Below are 20,771 nucleotides of genomic sequence, written 5' to 3'. Positions count from 1 at the left end.
TGTTCTGGGTGGAGCCGTAAGCCAGGAAGCTGTATTTGTGATGCTCCAGACGCTCGCTGTGGTGTTTATATTCCCAACATGCCTCTGTCAGAGGTTTAACATGGTGTGTTATAAAGCTCATCCTGATTTGTCATTCATGCACAATGTAAAGTGTGTGTATGCTGTTTACTTGAGTGTGTTTTGTTTGTGTTCGGTGCATTGGTTGAACTGTGATTTTGTACAAGTCTTTTGGTGAACTTGTAGAGGTTTGGTTGGTCCTTGGTTGAGTGGAGCGAGGTGTGTAACGTTCAGAGCAGAGTCTGTAAACATCACTCTGCAAAATTGTGTATTTGTTTACAATAATGTTATGTTAATTATTTGTGTTTTGTTTTCTTTAGTTGTCACGGTGCTCAGTGTATGGTGTTTAATGCCCGGTGTTAGATGCTATACTCGTGTTCCAGAGGAATAAAACACATCTGCACCCGTCAGAGACTCTCTGCTGTTGTTCTTAATGCCGAGGGCTGCTACAGTGTTACTAAATATCATAATCCCACATTATTTTTTAAAAACCAAATTAAAAATAACCGACGGATAAAAACCCATCTATCTTATAGAAATAAAGAGACAAATTTCATTGTCTGGTGATCAAGTGTTTATGAGATACATTGCCTTGCACTTACAATCGGGTTCCCTGTGGTGGTACACAGACATCGTTCGGTTGCAAAAACTGTCAAAAATCAGCTCGATGCATTACCATATTCTCTTAAACACGGAGCGCCACTATAATAAGTTTACAGTGATAAGAATAACTCTGATTCCTATAACAGCAGTCCAACAAATGTCTTATTCTTCATATTCTTTACTTATTCAGATGACTTTTTTAACATTATGTGACAAAGGACATTTAGCAACATAAAATATTTCCATTCTGAAAGTAGAAAAGGTGACCTTAAACATCTGGATGTAAATTTTCTGCTTTTGGATGTGGATTTCTTTTTTTTAACTTTGAAAATGTAAATATGATAAAGAATTAAAAAGTACTTGGAGAGTAAAATACAGTCTGAGAACACAATACCTGTTTTCTCACCTCCTTTACTTATTAATGTTGTAACTCTAATGCAAAAGTCCCAAATATGCAATGTAAAAATAAAAAATAAATAAAAATAAACAATTCTCTGTGCAAATTTTGCTTCAGTTACCAGAGACTACTTTTGTTGTAGTCATCGTGTCGACTATGGAACTGATTCAATACGCTTTAGTAGGTCATCAGGTTAATACTTTATTTGTATGGTTGTAGCATGGACAGAGGGAGACTGAAGAACTAGAGTGAAGAAATAAATGAAAGTGAACCAAAAAAATATATCGATTATTACAGGCTTGATTTGGCAATGTGTTAACAGATCCTTTGTGTGAAGAAGAAGAAGAAGAAGAAAGAAACAACCAAACATTTCAGGAAACATTTCAGGCCAAATATGTCAACCTCTAAAACAATGGCACAATTGTAGCTTGTACATTTTCACAATACCGGGACAAAATCCATCACATGCCTATGACTAGACCTGTTGAACACACATACGTAGCTAAACTTTTAGCTATATGGACTGAATTTTGACATGTCTTTTGGGGACTTTTGCTGGTTTGGATCTAGCTAAATTGCTTTGTGTGTCACTAGTATTTGCGTTTTTAGGAATGGCGAAAAAAACAAACAGTGTGTGGGGTGTGTGACCCTTGATACAGTACGTAGGTGCATCCACCTACACTCATTCTGTCATTTTGCCTGCAAAGAACATATTTTGGTGGCATATTTCAGGCAAAAGAAAAAAAAAGTGCCTTGAAATGTTTTCCTGCTTGCAGGATGCTGTAATAGGTCCTTAGTTATTCAACATTCACATTATGAGATTTTAAAATAAATTAATAATAATAATAATAATAATAATAATAATAATAATAATAATAATAATAATAATAAAAACACTGGTACATGAAATTACAAATTTGGTTTGGTAATTAAAATTTTGGTAAAGTGCATGGTCATAAATTAACATACTGTGTGTTCTTGGTAGCTTATTTTAAACGCTTTTCAGGGATGTTTTGAATTTTCAAATTTTAATTCGTTCGTGACTAATTTATACATCTGTTCTTTTTTTTACTGGTTTATCAACATCAATATCAGCACCTTTAATGGACATAGTTTATTTATCATGTTGTATTACTCATGAGCAGCGCTGAGTAAAGAAGGAGATTTTTAAAAATTCTAGAATTAAAATATAATAAGTAATGTAAAGTTTAAGGCTACGTTAAAAAAAAAGAAAAAGAAAAAAAACCTCAACCTGTATCTTTGAGACTACTTCTGGGCTATGTCACAATACAAAATCAGTACAAATAATCTGTACAATCTAATTGAGGACTTTGTTTATTACCAAAAAAAAGTCTTATCATTAACTTTTATGTCTATATTTCTTTTCAGAGAGCTGTTATGCATCATTTCGCATTGTAAAATGCATCTTTGTGCTTATTTGCTAAAGGTTTGTGTTATGTTTATGTAACAGTCCCATCGTCATCTATTACTAAAGGTACAGATTGTAATTTCAAATAAGTACTCTGTAAATTTTGAGATATCTTGGGGAAAAAAATATGATTTGCAATATTGCTCTGCATCGGCTCACACTAGTTTTGTTAGTTCAAGCTTTCTTTTGCATTTTTCTGGCCTAGAAATGAGCGCCACCCCCTAGATAGACTAGCGCTGCTTACAGTTATGCACTGTTTCTTTAACAGTTGGAATGATTATTTGTAACAGCTGGAATGATTTGATTAAAATAAAAAAAATAATAAAAACCAAAACCATATCATGTTTCGGTCATGACGATGTAGTTAGACAGATTCAGTGATCTGTCAGCTTCAGAAAATCCAATTCAAAGTAATTCATAAAAAAAGTAACGGCAGTACGATGACAGATATTTCTAAATGTATCCTACTCCGGTTGATCAGATTACATGTAGTCCGTTCCAACCCAACACTGCTCATGAGGAAAGCATACAAGGAGAATTTAACAACAGGTTGGTAGGGGACCAAAACCAACTCTGATTTGGTGGCAAGCCTCAAGGGATATGGTGCTTGTTTTGGTTTTCCTTTTCCTCAAATGTTCTCTAACACACACACACACACACACACACACACACACACACACACACACACACACACACACACTGTGAAAGTACCTACACCCAAGAAAAGCAACAAATCTTCTCATTGTGTTCAGAAATGAACAGTGCTGTGGTTTCAATGCACTCACTTCAAAAGGACATTATAAAATGTTCGGTTGTGGGAAGAGGAAGGGGAAAAATCACAGTGTGAATGATTTATGTTTGCGGGGACTTTTATAAGTGGACAGCACGTCCTGTAACTGTGAAAAAGTCATGAAGCACAGCTTCAGGGTGGAGGGGAGTGGGGGTGGGAGGGTGCACAATTTTTTTTTTTTTTTGGTTTCAATTTTAAGTTAAAACGATAGAACGAAAAAAGACTAATTGAAAATAGACAGCTTTACAGCAGATAGTATTTCAAGCCAACCATCAGCAAAAAAAAAGAAAAAAAAAACTGAACCACACATGAGAAAGAAAGCGAAGTGATGATTCGTTATGGCGATACCAGAGGATAATGAAGAAGCGAATGCTGCTCATGCGTCATGATTATATTGAATCCAAGTTCCTAGACATGTTTCTAAGACTACTGTATATATGTGAATACCTCATATCGGTTTGTTATTACATGTTATTTTTCAAGTCAGAAAACATCTACCATACTGTTCATGTTTTTGTTAACCTCATGACTAAAATTACATTCATATTCATATGCACTTGAAAGACCACCTTCAAGCACAATCCTCACAAATCTCTCTATCAAAAAAGGGAAAAAAATAGGTAAAATAAACAAATTATATTGTTTTAAAAAGATATATATATTTTATATATATATATGTATATATATATATAAAAAGAGGAAAGTCCTAAAGGAGTGTTCAGTCCACTCCAGGTCAGTGAACAATTTTTCTTTTTCTTTCTTTTTTCTTTTTTTAAGTCCTAAGCATTGCAACTCAGACCACGTGCAGACATCAGGAGGAGCTGACGTCAACTCTTGCTGTTTCTGTGCACTGCAGAGGAGACGTGGAGGGAGACGGTTGGCTAGCCAACATAACCCCCGGCTCACACGTAACAGGCTTCCTTAGATCACGTCCGCCTGAAAAACGGTATTCACCAGCTGCTTCGAGCTTTATTTTCTGCCACTTTGTAATGGAAGTTCTACTGGCAATAACAGACTCGCTGCACTTTGCTCCACTTCCCTCCCACTCTCTCTGTCGCTCTCATCTGCTTTTTACCTCGGTCTCTCTCAGATTTCAGTCAAGTATATGGAGTGTCTTTGGTGGACACCAGGGGGCACTGGGGAGGAGAAGGCCACTAAACTTATTTTCCTTTCTAGAAATGAAAAGGTAATCGATGAGTACTCAGATGTTTAAAAAAAAGAAAAGGTTTTGTGTCCAGTTCTTCACTTGAGCCTCCTAACAGTTATTCCAACGAACGACTTCTACAAACATATTGTGTACGTGACATTGCAAAATGCAGTCCATCCTTAATTGCCATTAAATTACCAAGCAACCATGATGCTGGTTAGATTAAAAAAAAAAAAAAGATCACATATGAACAAACTCCATCCAATATGACATGTAGGTAAGCTATCAAAGCTGCTAAGTTGTGACTGACAAAGGAAGAACCTCAGCTAATATTTCTACTTGCTGATCTACAAAAAAGTTGTAACAGCCTGTCCAGGAATGATGCTCATATATCCGCATCGATATCAATATCTGTTTAACTGAACGAGGCGGATATAGCACAAATGTTGCTGGCTACAACTGTGCAGTGCATGCACACATCACCTTCAAGACACCCACACACGGCGCAGACGCTCACATCGAAGCCAGTACTGAAAATACACACAACAGAACCTACATAATGTTGTAAAAAGACAGCTAGCCCAAACTACATGCATGATGAGAGGTTGTAACACACACACACAAAACTGCTTATATTCTATTGTCTTCCTTCCCTGTATTGAGTGTGTATCTTTCCATTTTAGAACGAAGAGCTTGGCCCCTATATTATTTCTATTTGCAGTAATAAAAGCCTGTATCAGACCTAAAAATATGATAATTATTGGTATACTGTCACTAGTGGAAAGCACACTTTTTTTGTCTTTTTTCCCCCCAGAAAATACACCCTGTTAGCTCTCCAGATGTATTATTTATAACAGTTATTACAAACAAATCTGAGAGGACATATAACCAAGCTCTAACTCTTCTAAAGAGGGAGAGGAGTGGTGTGTCAGAGGTGTGCTTTGCCATTGGCAAAGGGAAGAGGTCCACGTTGGACCAGTAGATCACCAGATCACAACTTCCCCTTTACCTATAGGTCCTACCTCCAAGGCACCTCTCCATTACTTCACTATATTTAAATTTGTACATACACCTACGGTTTTTGCTACTTTTCCAAGGAGACTTAAATGTCTGTGCAATTAGTTCAGTTAACAAACAGCAACAACACATCTTCCGTCTAAGGTCTGGTCCTCTTTTAAGCTGTACAGTATTCCTTCAGTGCTGTGGACTCCACATACGCTCATGGGTTGTCACTGTTTCGCTTTGTGCTACTGCTGCTATTATAAAGGCTGGGGTTCAAAACTAAAGGGTGGGGCAAAGGGGCACCTACTGCAGCATAGTTGAAAAGAGTGGGTAAAAAAGGCAAGGGCTCTACTTTGTCCCCTGGTGCCATCATATTGAGAGCCATAGGAAGGGTGGCAAGGTTGTATGGGTATGGTAGTAGCTGTGGGCCATAGATAAGTTGATAGGGATCGGGGTAAAAGGGCAGTTTTGTTGAGTCAGCATGGGGTACCATCTTCCCCAGTGCACCAAAAGATAAGGGTGCAGAAGGGTATGACATGAGCATCTGGTCCTCCTGTTTCTTACCAGAGCAGTACCCTCCTGGTATGATTAAGGGAAGTGCATACTCCTCCACAGGATAGCCAGATTCTCTACAGGGCTCTCTTGAAGAGGTGCTGTCCTTTGTCTCTGGCTCTGAATGGGGCACTTGGGGGTGCAGTGCAGATTGAGAAGAGGGGGACTCACTGCTGTGATCTGAACCTGTTGGAAGCACAGATCTTTGTTTCTCAACACTTTGCATGCCTTGGTGTGCTTGGTTTGTATCTAAATGTGACCGAAATTGTAGGTTCAAAGGTCTTGGAGAATGACTAGGGGACTGTGGGTGCCGTTGTGGGGGTCCTTTATGAGTGGTTTGAATGACAGAGCATGTGGGAGAGGGCACAGGGCTTAGTGGCTCCTCTTTGGGCACTATGAGCATCGCATCATCCATTGATCGAATTTTGTTGGTTGAGTATTGGTATGCAGTTTGCTGGGAAAACTCCCTCTCCCTTGCCAGTATTGTTGGCATGGACAAATCCTCTGCTTGGATGCTGCAAGCTGTTCTAGATACTCTAAGATCTTCAGCCTCTTGTGCAGCCTCTTGTGAAGGATCACTGATGTGAATATCTCTGTGTTGGTGTGTTTCTGCCTTTTGATCACTCAAAACACTGTCTTTGACTGATTGTAATTCAGCGGCTATATATGGATCTGCATCTGTTCTAACCTGTTCTGAACTTGTCATTTGAATTTGACAGACTTGGTTTGGTCTGTCAGTGGGTGTGAGGCTCCTTCTCCTCTGATCCTGTGCATCTAGATTCCGTTTCTCAGGAGTTCGGAAGTCCAGGCATTCTGTGCCATTCATGACCAGCACACTGGGGAGACTAGGGGAGATGACCCTTGACCTTTCTGGTGTTGGGCTGAGTCTAACTGGGGAAGATACAGTGCACAAATGTGAACTCTGGCTTTTGTCAATAGTGGCTAACTTTGGACTTTCACCAGTAACTAATCTTTGGTGCTCTTCATTCCTTTCACCTGCCTGTTTTTGTGTGTGTTGAGAATCTGATTTGAGAAAATTTATAACTGGGATGGGCTGAGCATGCCTAGGTGTAATGTCTGAATCTGTCCTTTGAACTTTGTCTACCTCTGGTACCACAGTAGCATGACTTTGCATGTCTAGCACTGGCTGCATGGTCTCTGTAGTGTTGCCTAGCTCATGCCGCTTCAGGTGGCAGTTTAGTGCAGCAGCAGTCTTGCATACTTTATCGCACTGTGAGCAGGTATATCTAGTCAACGGCCTTCTTCCCAAGCGAGCTGTACTCCCCTTTTCTATGAACCGCCTGTTTAATACACTGCTTGTCTCCTCTAATTCCGTTGAATTTTCCTTGCTTGATGGCTCTGAATTACATGAAGCAGAGGTAGGCAGAGGTTTATTTTTTGGGTGACTGTTTCTCTGATGCTCCTCTAATTTGGTCTGAGAAGGGAAAGTAGCTCTGCAAAATAGACACACAAACTCAAATAGATGTGTTAGCTCATGTTTGTCTCGCTTCCTTGAGCTGGAGAACCAGCGGCCACAAGATCCACATTCAGAGGCCTGATCCCCAGACCAACGTTGTTTGATGGTAGGGGAAACTGTGTATTGAGAATTCAGAGCTGATTGGGATACAGCTGTGGAGAAAGAAAGGTCATGCTTTCCAGGACCCCCCTTTCCTTCCTCATTCTCTTCTGTTATTGTGGGAATACAAGGAGCTTGAGTGTTGTCTTTGATCTCCTGCTGATGTAAAACTTCTTTTCCCTCCTCTTTGACTTCATCTTTTTCTTCTTCCTGTACACCATCCCCCTCTTTGTTTACATCATTCATTAGTCTTTCTGCTCTCTTCATCAGCCGCAGTGATCGTTTGTAGTGCATTTTGCGCTGCCAGCTCTTGATCTTCTGCATATGCAAAGTCTTTCTCTTGGGCTTATAAGAATAATAGGGTCTCCACAGGTTGTCTTCTCCATCATGATCATTCCTGTCCTCCCTGACTTCTTGCCGGAAGAAATACTTCCTCACCTTTCCTGGAAGTTTAGAATCTCTTTCTTCCTGGCTGGAACTACGATGACCATGGTGTTTGCGGTGGTGGTGGTGGTGGGTATGCCGTGGTTCTCTCTGGTCTCCATGCAGGAAGTTGCCCTTTTTGTCTTTACTTGGTGGACTTTTGTCTCTCATGAGGTCTGTCTCAGATATACTTCTTTTGACAATTGCCTCTTCCCCTATACGTACAGTGATCTGACAAAGAGGCCCACTCCCTTTGACCTCTGAACCCACAGATATGGGAACCACTTTGCTTGATTCATTCTTGGTATGAGATTTTCGTCCCTTGTGAATCTTTTCTGTTGGCTGTTGGATTTTTGAGACTTCTGTACGTGTGCTGATTGTGTCCCACTTACTATGAGCATGTGAATGATCTTTTTGTGCATGCTTTTTAAGTGTTTTTTGCAAAGTCTTATCCATTGTATGACTGCTCTCAGAAGGACATTTTCCATCCCCAGAGGGTGTCTTATCTCTTTGAACAATGACAGACGATGGGAGTGCTGTGCTATGCATAATGACTGAGGGTTTGCTATGTCCAAATGTAATGACAGAAGAAACTGCTGTCTCTGGGCTTTTGACATTTTTGCCTTTGACACTACTGTTGCCAGAGAGATGTGACTCTGACCTTTCCTTGTCATTGACCTCTGCTGGTACCTCTGCTTGGGCTGTTGCCAGCTTCCTGCACTTCTCTGTGTCCATCTTGATCAGGAAACTCTCAGGATCTGGCTTAATGTCTTGAGGATGAATATCCTTAAGGAAGGAGTCTAGTTTACTGGGGCCCAGACTTGGAGGGAGGCTGCAGCCTAGAGGCAAAGGCAAGGCAGCTGATGGGTCCGATTTGAGCAGTCCTTCAGCTAAAGCCTGGTTGTACGTCTTATAGGGCCGTTTTTGAGAGCGCATGGGTAGTAGGCGGTAGAGTTTAAGTGCATTAACCTTCTGCTTATAGCCTCCATTGGCTGTCTTCTCACTTGAAATAAGGCCAGGACTAATGCCATGGAATGCCTTCTGGTGTGTCTTGAGGTTGTAATAGGTAGGAAAGGCCTCCCAGCAAAATATGCACTGGTATCGCCTTTCACCAGTGTGCCACACTTCATGTTTGGTGCGGTACTCTGCCAGAGCAAAAACCTTGTCACAATAGTGGCATGGGTACTTCCTACGCCATGAGTGCACATTAGAGTGGCGCTTGAGACTTGACAGAGTCATGTAGGAGCGTTCACACACTGAGCAGAAGTAAATGATATGTCCATCAACAATCTTCACAAAGTGATCCTCATCCCTGAGGGCATCACTGTGAGAGATTGCCCTGGCATGATGTCCTTGGAGGCCTCGTCCTTTCTTTATGGGTCGTCCAGGTCCTGTTTCTTGTCCAAACTGTTCTGGTTCTGTTGCCTCGTTTGTTTTCTCCACATTCCCCTCCTCCAAAGGTTCCTGTTTGGGCTGGATGGAGAAAGCTGGCAGTGCTTGCCGACAGGTGGCCTCATGGGATTGCAGTCTTTTATTATGGATAAAGGCTTTGCCACAATGGCGGCAGCTGAGAAGTCGTCCACCCCGATGAAGACGCATGTGCACAGTGAGGGACGAGGCGGTGCTGAACAGACGGTGGCATACCCCACACAGCAGCTCCGGTTTTGGCACTGCTTGATAGGAGTCATGGAAGGATGGAGGAGGGAGGGTCAAGGGAGAGACAGAAGGGGGTGAAAGAGGAGGAGGGCTTGATGAAGATGATGGTGGGTTTATACTGGGAAGAGGGAGGCTCAGTTCAACATGTAGGCTGTTTCCTTTACGTTTTTTGCCTTTTGCACTTTCCAGGTCCTTTGTCACCTGACCTTGGTAGGCTCTTGCACTCAGGTTGAACAAGATATGTGCAGTCTCTGTTGTTGAGTGTTCTGGGTAGTCATTAGGCAGATTAGCTCCAGATGTCTCTCTTGAGTAGTCCATTTTAGCAGATGTGTGCAGTGCAGATGTTGGAAAGTGGGGGCCACTACCAGCCACAGAAAAAGACATAGTGGATTTGCAGTTCTTACTGACAGGTGCAGTCAAATCAATGGGGAGAGTGGAGGAGGAAGAGCAGGATAGGTAGTCTGATTTTGATCCTTTGGACAATGGTTTCTCTCTGAGAGTTTCCTCCTTCCATGCAGTGCTATTTGAAGCATCTCTGTCAAACGCTATAGAAGAGGAAGGGGGATGAATTATTGGACAGTGCTTTTGTGCAGAGAAACTAGGCAGTCCAGCGCTGATTGGAAAACTAAGAGATATCCTTGTTGTTTTGGTACCATCCACTTCATCTGTCCCTTCTCCCATCCTGTCTCCTCTTATCTGTTTATTTCTGTGTTTCATTTGAGTCCTTTCCTTTAGTCCTTTATAACACTTTTTTTCACCACTCACTTGAAACAGACCGTTAAGGAAGCAAGATGCGTAAATGCAGTTCAGCAAGTTCAGAAGTACTGAACAGAGCGAGGTAAAAGTTAGAACCGTGTCCACCACTAGAATGGAAGATTGGCAGGCATTCAGGAAAGGAGGAGAGTCAGTTGGAGAAAAGCTCAATCCTTGGATATGGATGCTGTACACAGCGATGATTCTTAGATGGATATAAAATTGAGTCTTCTCATAGATCGAAGCAGGGCGAGCCAGGTGCTGTTCATTTAATTCCAAGGGCACAACGCTGGCATGGAGGGGGTGCCAGCCGTCCATTCTGGACACCATGACCCCACCCCCAAACCTGAAAAACAGACAGAAAAGTGTTTAAATAAGCTTGTATGCAAGTATCAGTTGAAGGCAAAACAAAGATGATGAAAGCATTGCATCTCAAAAAACCAAACATAATCGTGAATAATGTCATTAGACAGTATAAAGCATGCCTTTCAATTAAATATTAAATAGACAGGGTTAATTTTCATTTTAGTCATCCTCATTTTAAGTTTCATTATTACAAAGTTGGAAAGAATCTTAGCGATCAGTATCACTGTTCCACAGCGATGCTTTCACTTCTTTTTCTTGAACTTAGTTCATTTTTATCATTACCCAGCTTAAAAAACAAAAATACTGATGGTATATTTCCATAAATATGTGCAAGATTTGACAGAGAATGGTGGTGGGGGTGGGGGGATGAGGGGGTGGGGGCAATGATCCCTCTAATCCACCCTCTGTATGTCATTTGAGGTAGAAACGCAAAGTTCAATAACCACAGTGATCTGTGTAGTCTTTTTGGGATTTTTTACAAAGATATTCAGCAAATTATTTGGTAGCTGGTTAATTCTGTTCACAATTTAAATACGCACGTACAATTCATCTATGTATTTGCAATTATGCTACACATGAAAAATCCCCAGTCATGGTTTTCTGCCTGTGTTTTAGCCAGGCAGGCAGGCCTCTGTAAAATTCCACAAGCAGCCCTGAACACACTGAAACTAGGTCAGCACTGTTATTGCAGAGCGAGAGAGCAAGAGAGACGGAGAGAGGCGGTGAAAAAGAGCCAGGCCAGAGACAGGAACAGCCAAACACACACGCACACGCGTACACGCACGCACACATTAACAGGGACAAGCACACACAAGCACATACTCTCTACCACAGCCATGCACACACCTAGCACATTTGCAAGGCGCATACCAACCAGTTTGCCTGTAAACAAGTCACCTGACAGGTAGTGTCACCAGAACATAGAAACATAGCCACTGACTGTGCAAAGGAAGTACTAAAAAATAGGGCTGTAAATTTACATTACATAATCTACAGTGACAGGAACTGCACAAGGAGTAAAGCAAAACATGTCAAGGCAAGCAGAAATTTTTTTTGCTGTTTATCAACTGGATCAATGATATACATTAAACATATTGTGAAATATTAAGGAATAAGTGACCAACACTGCACCTGTTTCAATCCATGTGAACATGACAGGCTCAAAACAGGGAAAGAAATGCTTACAAGGGGTTCCACATGTCAGAATTTGTTTTGTGCTATGGATGAGGAAATGCATCTGTCCCTGTTTCCGTCACCCTTTGTGCGTGACGCACACACTGCCTCTCAACAAGCCGTCCTTAGCTCAAGAGGCTGGCCAAGCGTGACAGGGGTTTTACCGCCACCCTCCCTTTCATCCCCAGCACTCCAGCACCCCCTCTACTCAATATACGCAACCGCCTGAAACAGTTAGAGAGACAAACATTTGACAGACTGGTAGTACCATCCTTAAATATGTCCTGTAAAAGTAATGGAGCAAAACAAATATTAATTTGTTTCTCTATGTCTCTCTATGTTTGTTTTCCTGGGATATGCAACTCATTAGCAACTGACAGTATCGGTTAGGTTAGGAAAGAAGGAAATCTGTGAAGTGATGTCATGTCAGAAAAAAGGAAGGTGCTCTTAGATTGTGCACTGATATCCTGTATACTGTGTGGATGCATCCATATTTTTATTTAGTCATTAGCAACGAGACGAAACAGAAAAAGAGCTCTCCGGAAAAGAGGAAACTATGACGGCCTTTGGTTTTCATCCGGCCTGTGACTCTGGACTGGGCAGAGCTGGACTGTGAAAAGGTGGCCGTGACTAGATCCTGAACTCTGAACAACCCCCCTGGACAAAAAGCATGGTTGAGCTGGCCAGAAGGAAAGGGGAGGAGGGGGTGATGGTGGAAATGAAGAAATTGGCAATGAAGGGTGAGCAAGAACAGGTTGGGAGCGGGAGGCAGGGATGGGTTAAGAGGTGGAAGAGGTTTCAAATCCTGTCCTATATCTTTAAGATGCTCAGGTGCTGAGCGCGTATCTTGATAGGCCATGCTCCAGTGGCTGTACCCATGGAAAAAGCCACGCTTGACATGAACTGGAAGTGACTCCCATAATTCTTTAACTGCAAAAGTCAAATGAAATGGATAGAAAGAAGGATAAGATTGAAAGCATAACCCAGCATCTAGCGTTATAGCTATTTTCCTAAGATCTTGCAACTTAGATTAAACTTGGCAGGAAATCTCAATAGACACTTCGTCATCATGTTATAATCTAGAGGCTTTGTAAAGTCAAAATGCAAAAATGGTAATCACCATTTGAGCAATGACAAGCTCAAATACAACCAAAAAAAAAAACAACCCACACCCAGATAAATGTTTAGTAAATGAGCAAACTGCTCACTCCTACATCATGATCCCACTGAGCCCTACGGCCCATTTCAAACAGGCTGTAAAAAAGGAACCTGGTGTACTTTCAAAGCATTTGTACATCCCACAAAACAAGAAAAAAAAAGAAAAAGACGGGACAGCAGGGCCGTTTTATAATCTTTTTTTTTTTTTTACATTTGTGCATTCACATACTATATTCTCATACGAAAACTTGTACTGTTTTAGTAATTTCCAACTAAATGTATACTTACTATAAAACATTAAGTGTCACAAATTACAAGTACCACAAAATCTGTAAAATGTATCTGTAAAAAATCTATAACAAAAAAAAAAACGTCTTAGTTTCTATTAAATCGGAGTGACTCATCGGCCGTGAAAAAGAACTGCGTGGTTGAGCCACGAGAGGAGAGGATAAGGGAGGCAGGCCTTGTTTTGCACCACACACACACACACACACGGTCGCACTTCCACATACGCACAGACGCACGCACACAGGCATGCTCATGCACACACAAATAGGACAACACTCCTCTTATCTCGCGTCTTGTGTCCTATGCAGAACTCAAACAACAACAACAGTCGATATGATAGTGGTGAAGAAGAAGAGCACGGGAGGAGGAAGAAGAGAGGAATGAGAAAACAGAAAAGAGTCTGATGGTCTCTTCATTTCTCTGCCAGGCAAGCACACAACAAGACTACGTACCTCGAAAAACCTCCTGCTGCATCTCTGCTGCGATCTGTCTCTCTCTCTCTCTCTCTCTCTCTCTCTCTCACCCTCCCTCGTTCTGTGTGTGTGTGTGTGTGTGTATGCTTGTCTGCGCCTCTGTGTGTGTGTGCGCGTGACCGAGAGAGCGCAGGCAGCGCACACACAGGCAGCACTATGTAGAGACGGAGGGCAGGGACGACTCTCGCACTCCCGAATCTCCCCCTCCTTCTCTCCTTCTTTTCTCTCTCTCGCCTGCTCTCTCTCCACACACTCTTTCTCCCTCTTGCACTTCACTTTGACTCGGACACACGATTCCAGGGTGTTCCTTCTTTCCCCTCGTTGCACCAACTATCCCACCGTTTTTTCCCCTTTTTATCACCCACCCCTCTGTCCCTCTCTCATCATTTTAATTCCAGCCCCCCCAACACCTTTTTTTTTTTTTGTATTGTTCGTCATACACGCACACTCATGCACTCGCCGTAGCCCATATTACACAAAGCCGGGTGATAGCATAGCGAGCGAACAAGCAAGGGAGCAAGCGAGGGAGGGAGAAAGAGAGAGGGAGAGCAAGAGGACGCCATTTAAGCAGTTTGTTACGAGCACTGCCAGTCCCCAAAATGGCTGAAAACAAACAGGAGCTATGCCAACAGGAAAAAAAAAACTGGGCACAGAATAGAATAGACAGTGGGAAAGGAGATAAAGAGTAAAAGAGAGGAGTGGAATGGAGAGAGCAAGAGAAAGAGAGAGAGAGAAGACAATACTTTGCTGAAAGCAGAACTCTTTAAATGAACTGAAGTAGTCAAAAGGAAAGAAAGATCAAAGCGAGGAAAACATACGTTTGGACATGCTCTTTGTTTTCCATTTTCTTCTCCGTTTACTGCCCTCCATAAAGAGCTGGAGGTTTATGGTAAGTGGTGCTGAAAGAGCCAAGTAAACATTGTGGAGTTCCTGCAGGAGCGGGCGCAGGTCAGAATCAGGACATATGTACGTACCCTCACCAGAGAATATTTTATTGGGACATGCATTCACGCTAGCCATGAAAGACCCATTAAACAAGCACCACGTCAACAGAGTTGCTGAAGTCTTGTTATGCTCATCTAAAGACTCCTGTTTGCGTGTTTTCACTCATTTGCAAACTGCACGTCTACTGTTACTATTATAATCCCACTATCTGGTGTCACACAGCAGTAGTTCCCCTTCGAGTCTGGTTTCTTTCAAGCTTTCTTCCTCGTGTCATTTCAGCAAAACTTTTGCGGCTTGCTCATTAGAGAGCTAAATTTATTTCCAAAAGCTGCTTTGTAATGATGTTTTCTTGTTAAACGTAGTGTGCGAATCAAATCGATTAATTGTGCCTCTTGTATTTGTTCTGTTATTCTGTTGTTCTGAGAGGCTGGTGGACACAAGTTTTATGAAAATGCGACTCAGAAAGCAGAATCCGTAGTCAGTAAACAGACAAATAAGTCAAGATTTTTATTCGCACAACAATGAGAAATGCTTCAGATCAGGAAAGAGACAGTCAGGATTACAAACTAAAGGCCCCAGTCCAATAACACTGATAACTATAACTATACCTATAACTATTATGCCTGAATTTAGTTCCAGTCTGGAGCAGAAACACCACAACTATAATCCCGACTATAATATCGGTGGGTGCTGCCACTTGGGAAATAAACGCATGCAACTCAGGAATAGTCATGGAAGTTTTTTCCAAGTAGTAGCACATTATTCCAGGTCATACTGTACAGCTTGGACTTCAAAACAGCCCATGTACACACTCCGGCGACTGATTATAATACAGATAGGTCACGGATTACAGAAATATAATAAAAAAGATACAAAATACGGAGTGGTTATGGATTCTAATACGGATGCATCACGGATGCTAATGATTTATGGATTGGTCACGGACGTTTCAGTATATTACAGATTGGTGACGGATTTCATACGGATAAAAATTTAAGACTCCTAAAACAATTAAATGTTTGGACTGCCGAAGTTCATAATTAAAATATCTTACTTGCATTTATATATTTAATTTATTAATTTACTATTGATATTTCATGGAAAATCACATATCTGTGAATAAAAGGTCCATGCTTTTTGTTATATTTTTTATTTTCCGTGACTCCATATTCCGTGACTTCATGATGCAACAAGGATGTACAGAGATGCTTGGGGAAAATAGCATGTGCTCAGACAATGTCACATGTAAACAATTACCTGATTGGTGAGATATTTTATCGGATCAGGTCCAAGCCTGGAAAAATCGCTCCAGAAGCAAGCTCACTGATACGGATAAACTCAGGCCTGGGCTATAGGGATCGTTATCGCTCTGGTGTGACCACCAACCACATAAACTGCAAGGGACCCATTTATTTATGGTTATCCTTATAGTTGTAGTTGTAGTTATAGTTATAGGTCTTGTGGGACCAGGCCTTAAGAGAATAACAGAAACCTGACAAAGGACACTTGTGAGAAAGTAGTTTAAATACACAGAGCTGATTGGAGTTAAACATAAGTGGAACTAGTGTTCAGGTGAGTATGTGAAGGATTTCTCATCCCTACCTTCACCCACGCGAAGTGTTTTTGGATTTTGACGGTGGTGATAGAGAGCCACAGGGTCATCATTGTCTGAATGGGAGATAAAATTATATCACTGAGTCTTATTATTGGAGAAGCTTTGATCACCATATTCTCAATTAGTCTGAAATCACAACATTCCTACACTGAACAAGCTGATAAAACACTCCCATAACCTCCAACTCACACAAACTCCGCCCTCTTCCAAATGATAAACTCCAAGCCATAGGTTATAAAGGGAACAGTATGCAGGAAGAAGCAGAGTGAAAAACACACCAACGAATCATGTTTACTGCTAACAAGCTGCTACTGTAGAGCAAGGCATACCCCTGGGGGTGGGGCATACATGCTCTACATGCTCTAGAGAGCCTTTAATTGGACAAACACAAGACTAGTACAGGATGAGTCATAAATAAGTTGTAATCATTCTCCTGAACCTATTTTTAGCTCATTCAGCAGGCCAGGCCGGATGAGCTTATGTGATCACGCATCGTCTGTCGTCCGTCCGTCCTCCGTCTTCGTCGTCTATCCACAATTTACAAAAATCGCTACTCCTCCTACAGGATTGATCGGATTTCAATCAAACTTACATACAGTGTCTTACAAAAGTATTCATTCCCCTTGATGTTTGTCCTGTTTTGTCGCATCACAAGCTGGAATTAAAATGGATTTTTGGGGGGTTAGCACCATTTGATTTACACAACATGCCTACAACTTTAAAGGTGCACATTGTTGTTTTATTTTGTTTTATTTAAGATGAAAAAAAACAGAAGTCTGGAGTGTGCATAGGTATTCAAACCCCCCCAAAGTCAACACGTTGTAGATCCACCTTTTGCTGCAATTAAAGCTGCAAGTCTCTTGGGGCATGTCTCTATTAGCTTAGCACATCTAGCCACTGGGATTTTTGCCCATTCCTCAAGGCAAAACTGCTCCAACTCCTTCAAGTTAGATGGGTTGCGTTGGTGTACAGCAATCTTCAAGTTATGCCACAGATTCTCACTTGGATTGAGGTCTGGGCTTTAATTAGGCCATTCTAAGGCATTTAAATGTTTCCCTTTGATCCACTCCAGTGTAGCTTTAGCAGTATGTTTAGGGTCATTGTCCTGCTGGAACATGAACCTTCATCCTAGTCTCAAACCTCTGGCCGACTCAAACAGACTTTCCTCCAGAATTGCCCTGTATTTAGTGCCATCCATCTTTCCTTCAGTCCGGACCAGTTTTCCTGTCCCTGCAGATGAAAAATATCCCCACAGCATGATGCTGCCACCACCATGCTTCACTGTAGGAATGGTGTTCTCAGGGTGTTGGGTTTGCACTACACATGGCATTTCCCATGATGGCTAAAAAAATTTTAGTCTCATTTGACCAGAGAATCTTCTTCCATGTGTTTGGGGAGTCTGCCACATGCTGTTGGGCAAACTCCAAACGTGTTTTCTTAAGCAATGACTTTTTCTGGCCACTCTTCCATAAAGCCCCTCTCTGTGGAGTGTACGGCTTAAAGTGGTCCTATGGACAGATACTCCTATCTCCGCTGTGGATCTTTGCAGCTCCTTCAGTGTTATCTTTAGTGTCTTTGCTGCATCTCTGATTAATGCCCTCCTTGGCCAGTCTGTGAGTTTTGGTGGGCGGGGCCTTCTCTTGTCAGGTTTGTAATGGTGCCATATTCTTTCCATTTTGCTATAATGGATGTAATGGTGCTCCGTGGGATATTCAAAGTTTGGGATTTTTTTTATAACCCAATCCTGATCTATACTTCACAACTTTGTGTCTGATCTGTTTGGAGGCTCCTTAGTTTTCATGTTGCTTGTTTAGTAGTGCTGCAGAGTCAGTGTCCTTCCAGAACAGGTTGATTTATACAGACATCATGTGACAGATCATGTGACACTTTGATTGCACACAGGTGGATCTTAATCAACTAATTATGTGACTTATGAAGTGAATTGTTTCGACCAGCTCTTATTTAGGGGTTTCATACGAAAGGGGGTGAATACTTATGCACACTCCAGATTTCTGTTTTTTCATCTTAATTATTGTTTGTGTCACAATAAAACAATTATTTTCACCTTTAAAGTGGTAGGCATGTTGTATAAATCAAATGGTGCTCACCCTCTAACGATCCATTTTAATTAGTGTGCTTGCCAAAGGCAAGCACATTATTGCTCTTCTTAAGTTTACTTATTCTGCCTTATTCCGACACGTTTTTTGGATCCACTACTCCTCCTAGGGCGTTCGAGATAGAGACACTGTTCCAACTCTGAGACATCTGGCCCAAAGTGGTGTAGTGTGCTTGTGTACAGCTCTTGAATCAACGCGCCCGTTCTCTTGTTCTTGTCGTTTTTCTTTTGTTTTTTTCCCATAGAGAATGAATAGGGCTCATGAATCGAATCGTCCTACTCGGACACGTTCCATCACAGATGCACCAAACCTCATGTGATAATTCAGGCCAACTCCCCTGACAAATACATGCAATCGGTTCTGACACGCACTCATATTTTTCCTTTCTTTTTGCTCATCCCTTTTTCCTCCATAGGCTTGCATTGATTTTTGGCCCCATTGAAAATGAATGGTGTTTCAGGAGAAAAACTTTCACTCTCCATCAATTTTTTTAACCAAGTGACCAAACTTCAAGAAACTTCACTTGATGCCTCAGGCCAAGCCCCCGCACAGATCCATCCCCTCATCTGAGACCTGCACTCTTCTTTTCCTTGGTTTTCACGCATCTCTTTTTACCTCCATAGGCTTCCATTGATTTTGGGCCCCATTCAAATGAATGGAGTTTTGCTCAGTAACACTTCACCACACATCCACCAAACTTCATACGGCACCTCAGGCCAAATCACCATCACACACATGATATCGGTTCTGACCCGCACTCGGCTTTGTCTTGCCTTTCATCCGTCCATTTTTTCTCCATTTTGCCGCTAATCAGTGGAAGCTTGACTGAGTCATTCCTCCCTTCCCCCATAGGTGATGATGCATTTGGCAAGGATCTGCTCATTTCAGACTTTGACAGCAAATCAACTTCAACTCAATGGCCACTTTATTAGGAATACTTACACGCACACACGATAGCAATTAGCATATAAGCATTCATGTGTTACCATGCGAGCTGTTAGCATGTTACCCATTACGATATCATGCCTGCTGTTAGCTCGCGAGTTGTTAGCATGTTCACCATTAGCATGTTATCATGAGAGCTGTTAACATGTTAGGATTAGCATGGTAGCATGCAGAGTTCGCATGTTTGCTGTTAGCGAGTTTGCCTGAGCATGTTAGCATGTCACCCTCAGCGTGTTAGCATGCTAAAAGTTAACATACTAGCCATTAGCATGTTAGCCTGTTAGCTGTTAGCATGATAGCTGTCAGCATATTAGCCTTAAAGTGTTAGAATTTTAACAAATAGCATGTTAATCATTAGCATGTTAGAATGCTAGCTGTTAGCATGTTATCTATTAGCATGTTATCTATTAGCATGTTATCTATTAGCATGTTAGCATTAACATGTTAACATGCTAGCTTTTAGCATGTTAGTATGCTAACTGTTAGCATGTTAGTATGCTAACTGTTAGGATGCTAGTTGTTAGCATGTTGGCATGCTAGCTTTTAGCATGATAGCTGTTCTGCTACAGCTCAGCAAGCACACTTTGCATTTTCTCTGTGGAAATGCAGTCTAGTTCCAGCTTGTGATGCAACAAAACAGGCCAAACACCAAGGGGGATGAATACTTTTGCAAGACACTGTACAATGTTCCCCAGGTGGGTGTGCATAAAAGTTGTCAAGATGGTGGTGCCACCTGTCATCTTTACAATTTTATCGGTGTCTTGGCCGGTATGAGCTACAGCCTCATTGAGGCTATTTTTTGTATATTTGTATCGAGATCTCTCAAGCACTATGGAACAGGTAAAAAAAAATTCCAGAAATACTAAAATTTAAATTTGCATAAGCGAAAGAAGATCAAGTAGAATTATGTCTTATAATACAGCCTTCAGACTAGCACACTTTGTGATTAAACATTTTTAATAAACAAGAAACACATAAAATTGCTTTTCCTTTGTTTTTTTTCTCGCTCTGCTCACCTCTCTGGATATCTATATATACATACCGTATATCTATCACCTATTTTTATTTCCATTGAATTCTCAAGTGTGTCTCATTACATGCACACATCCCAGTCCATGTCTCTTCCCTGTCCCTCTCTTTATTTCCCCTCCTTTCGCTCTGCCTCGTTTTCTCACCTCACATTGTGTACCAGGCCCCTTGTCTCCATGGGAACTCGCCTGGAACGGGTGGCGCTCTTATGATCCCGCCGGCTTTTCATGGAACTTTGTCATTTCTTCCCCCTCATTCATTTTCTCAACCAATTTAT

The 20,771-nt window shown here is 41.6% G+C and overlaps 1 protein-coding gene across 1 annotated transcript; it reads right to left on the bottom strand.

Annotated features, from left to right (window-relative positions):
• Positions 1-608: 608 nt before the first annotated feature.
• zbtb4 (zinc finger and BTB domain containing 4) lies at positions 609-14,028 on the bottom strand. The gene is made up of 2 exons (XM_060939228.1): positions 13,823-14,028; positions 609-10,731 (listed from the first exon to the last, which is right to left on the bottom strand). Exon 2 carries the CDS (start codon positions 10,713-10,715, stop codon positions 5,643-5,645), a length of 5,073 nt encoding a protein of 1,690 aa, XP_060795211.1. The 5' UTR covers positions 10,716-10,731; positions 13,823-14,028; the 3' UTR covers positions 609-5,642.
• Positions 14,029-20,771: the final 6,743 nt, after the last annotated feature.

Source organism: Neoarius graeffei, chromosome 14 (assembly GCF_027579695.1).
Source record: "Neoarius graeffei isolate fNeoGra1 chromosome 14, fNeoGra1.pri, whole genome shotgun sequence".
In the NCBI taxonomy this organism is placed as follows: Eukaryota; Metazoa; Chordata; class Actinopteri; order Siluriformes; family Ariidae; genus Neoarius; species Neoarius graeffei.
Note: the sequence above shows the minus strand (reverse complement) of the source record. Positions and strands in the feature narration are given on the sequence as shown.

Coding starts and splice junctions, on each gene's coding strand:
- zbtb4 (XM_060939228.1), bottom strand. CDS start 10,715: ATGGTGTCCAGAATGGACGGCTGGCACCCCCTCCATGCCAGCGTTGTG.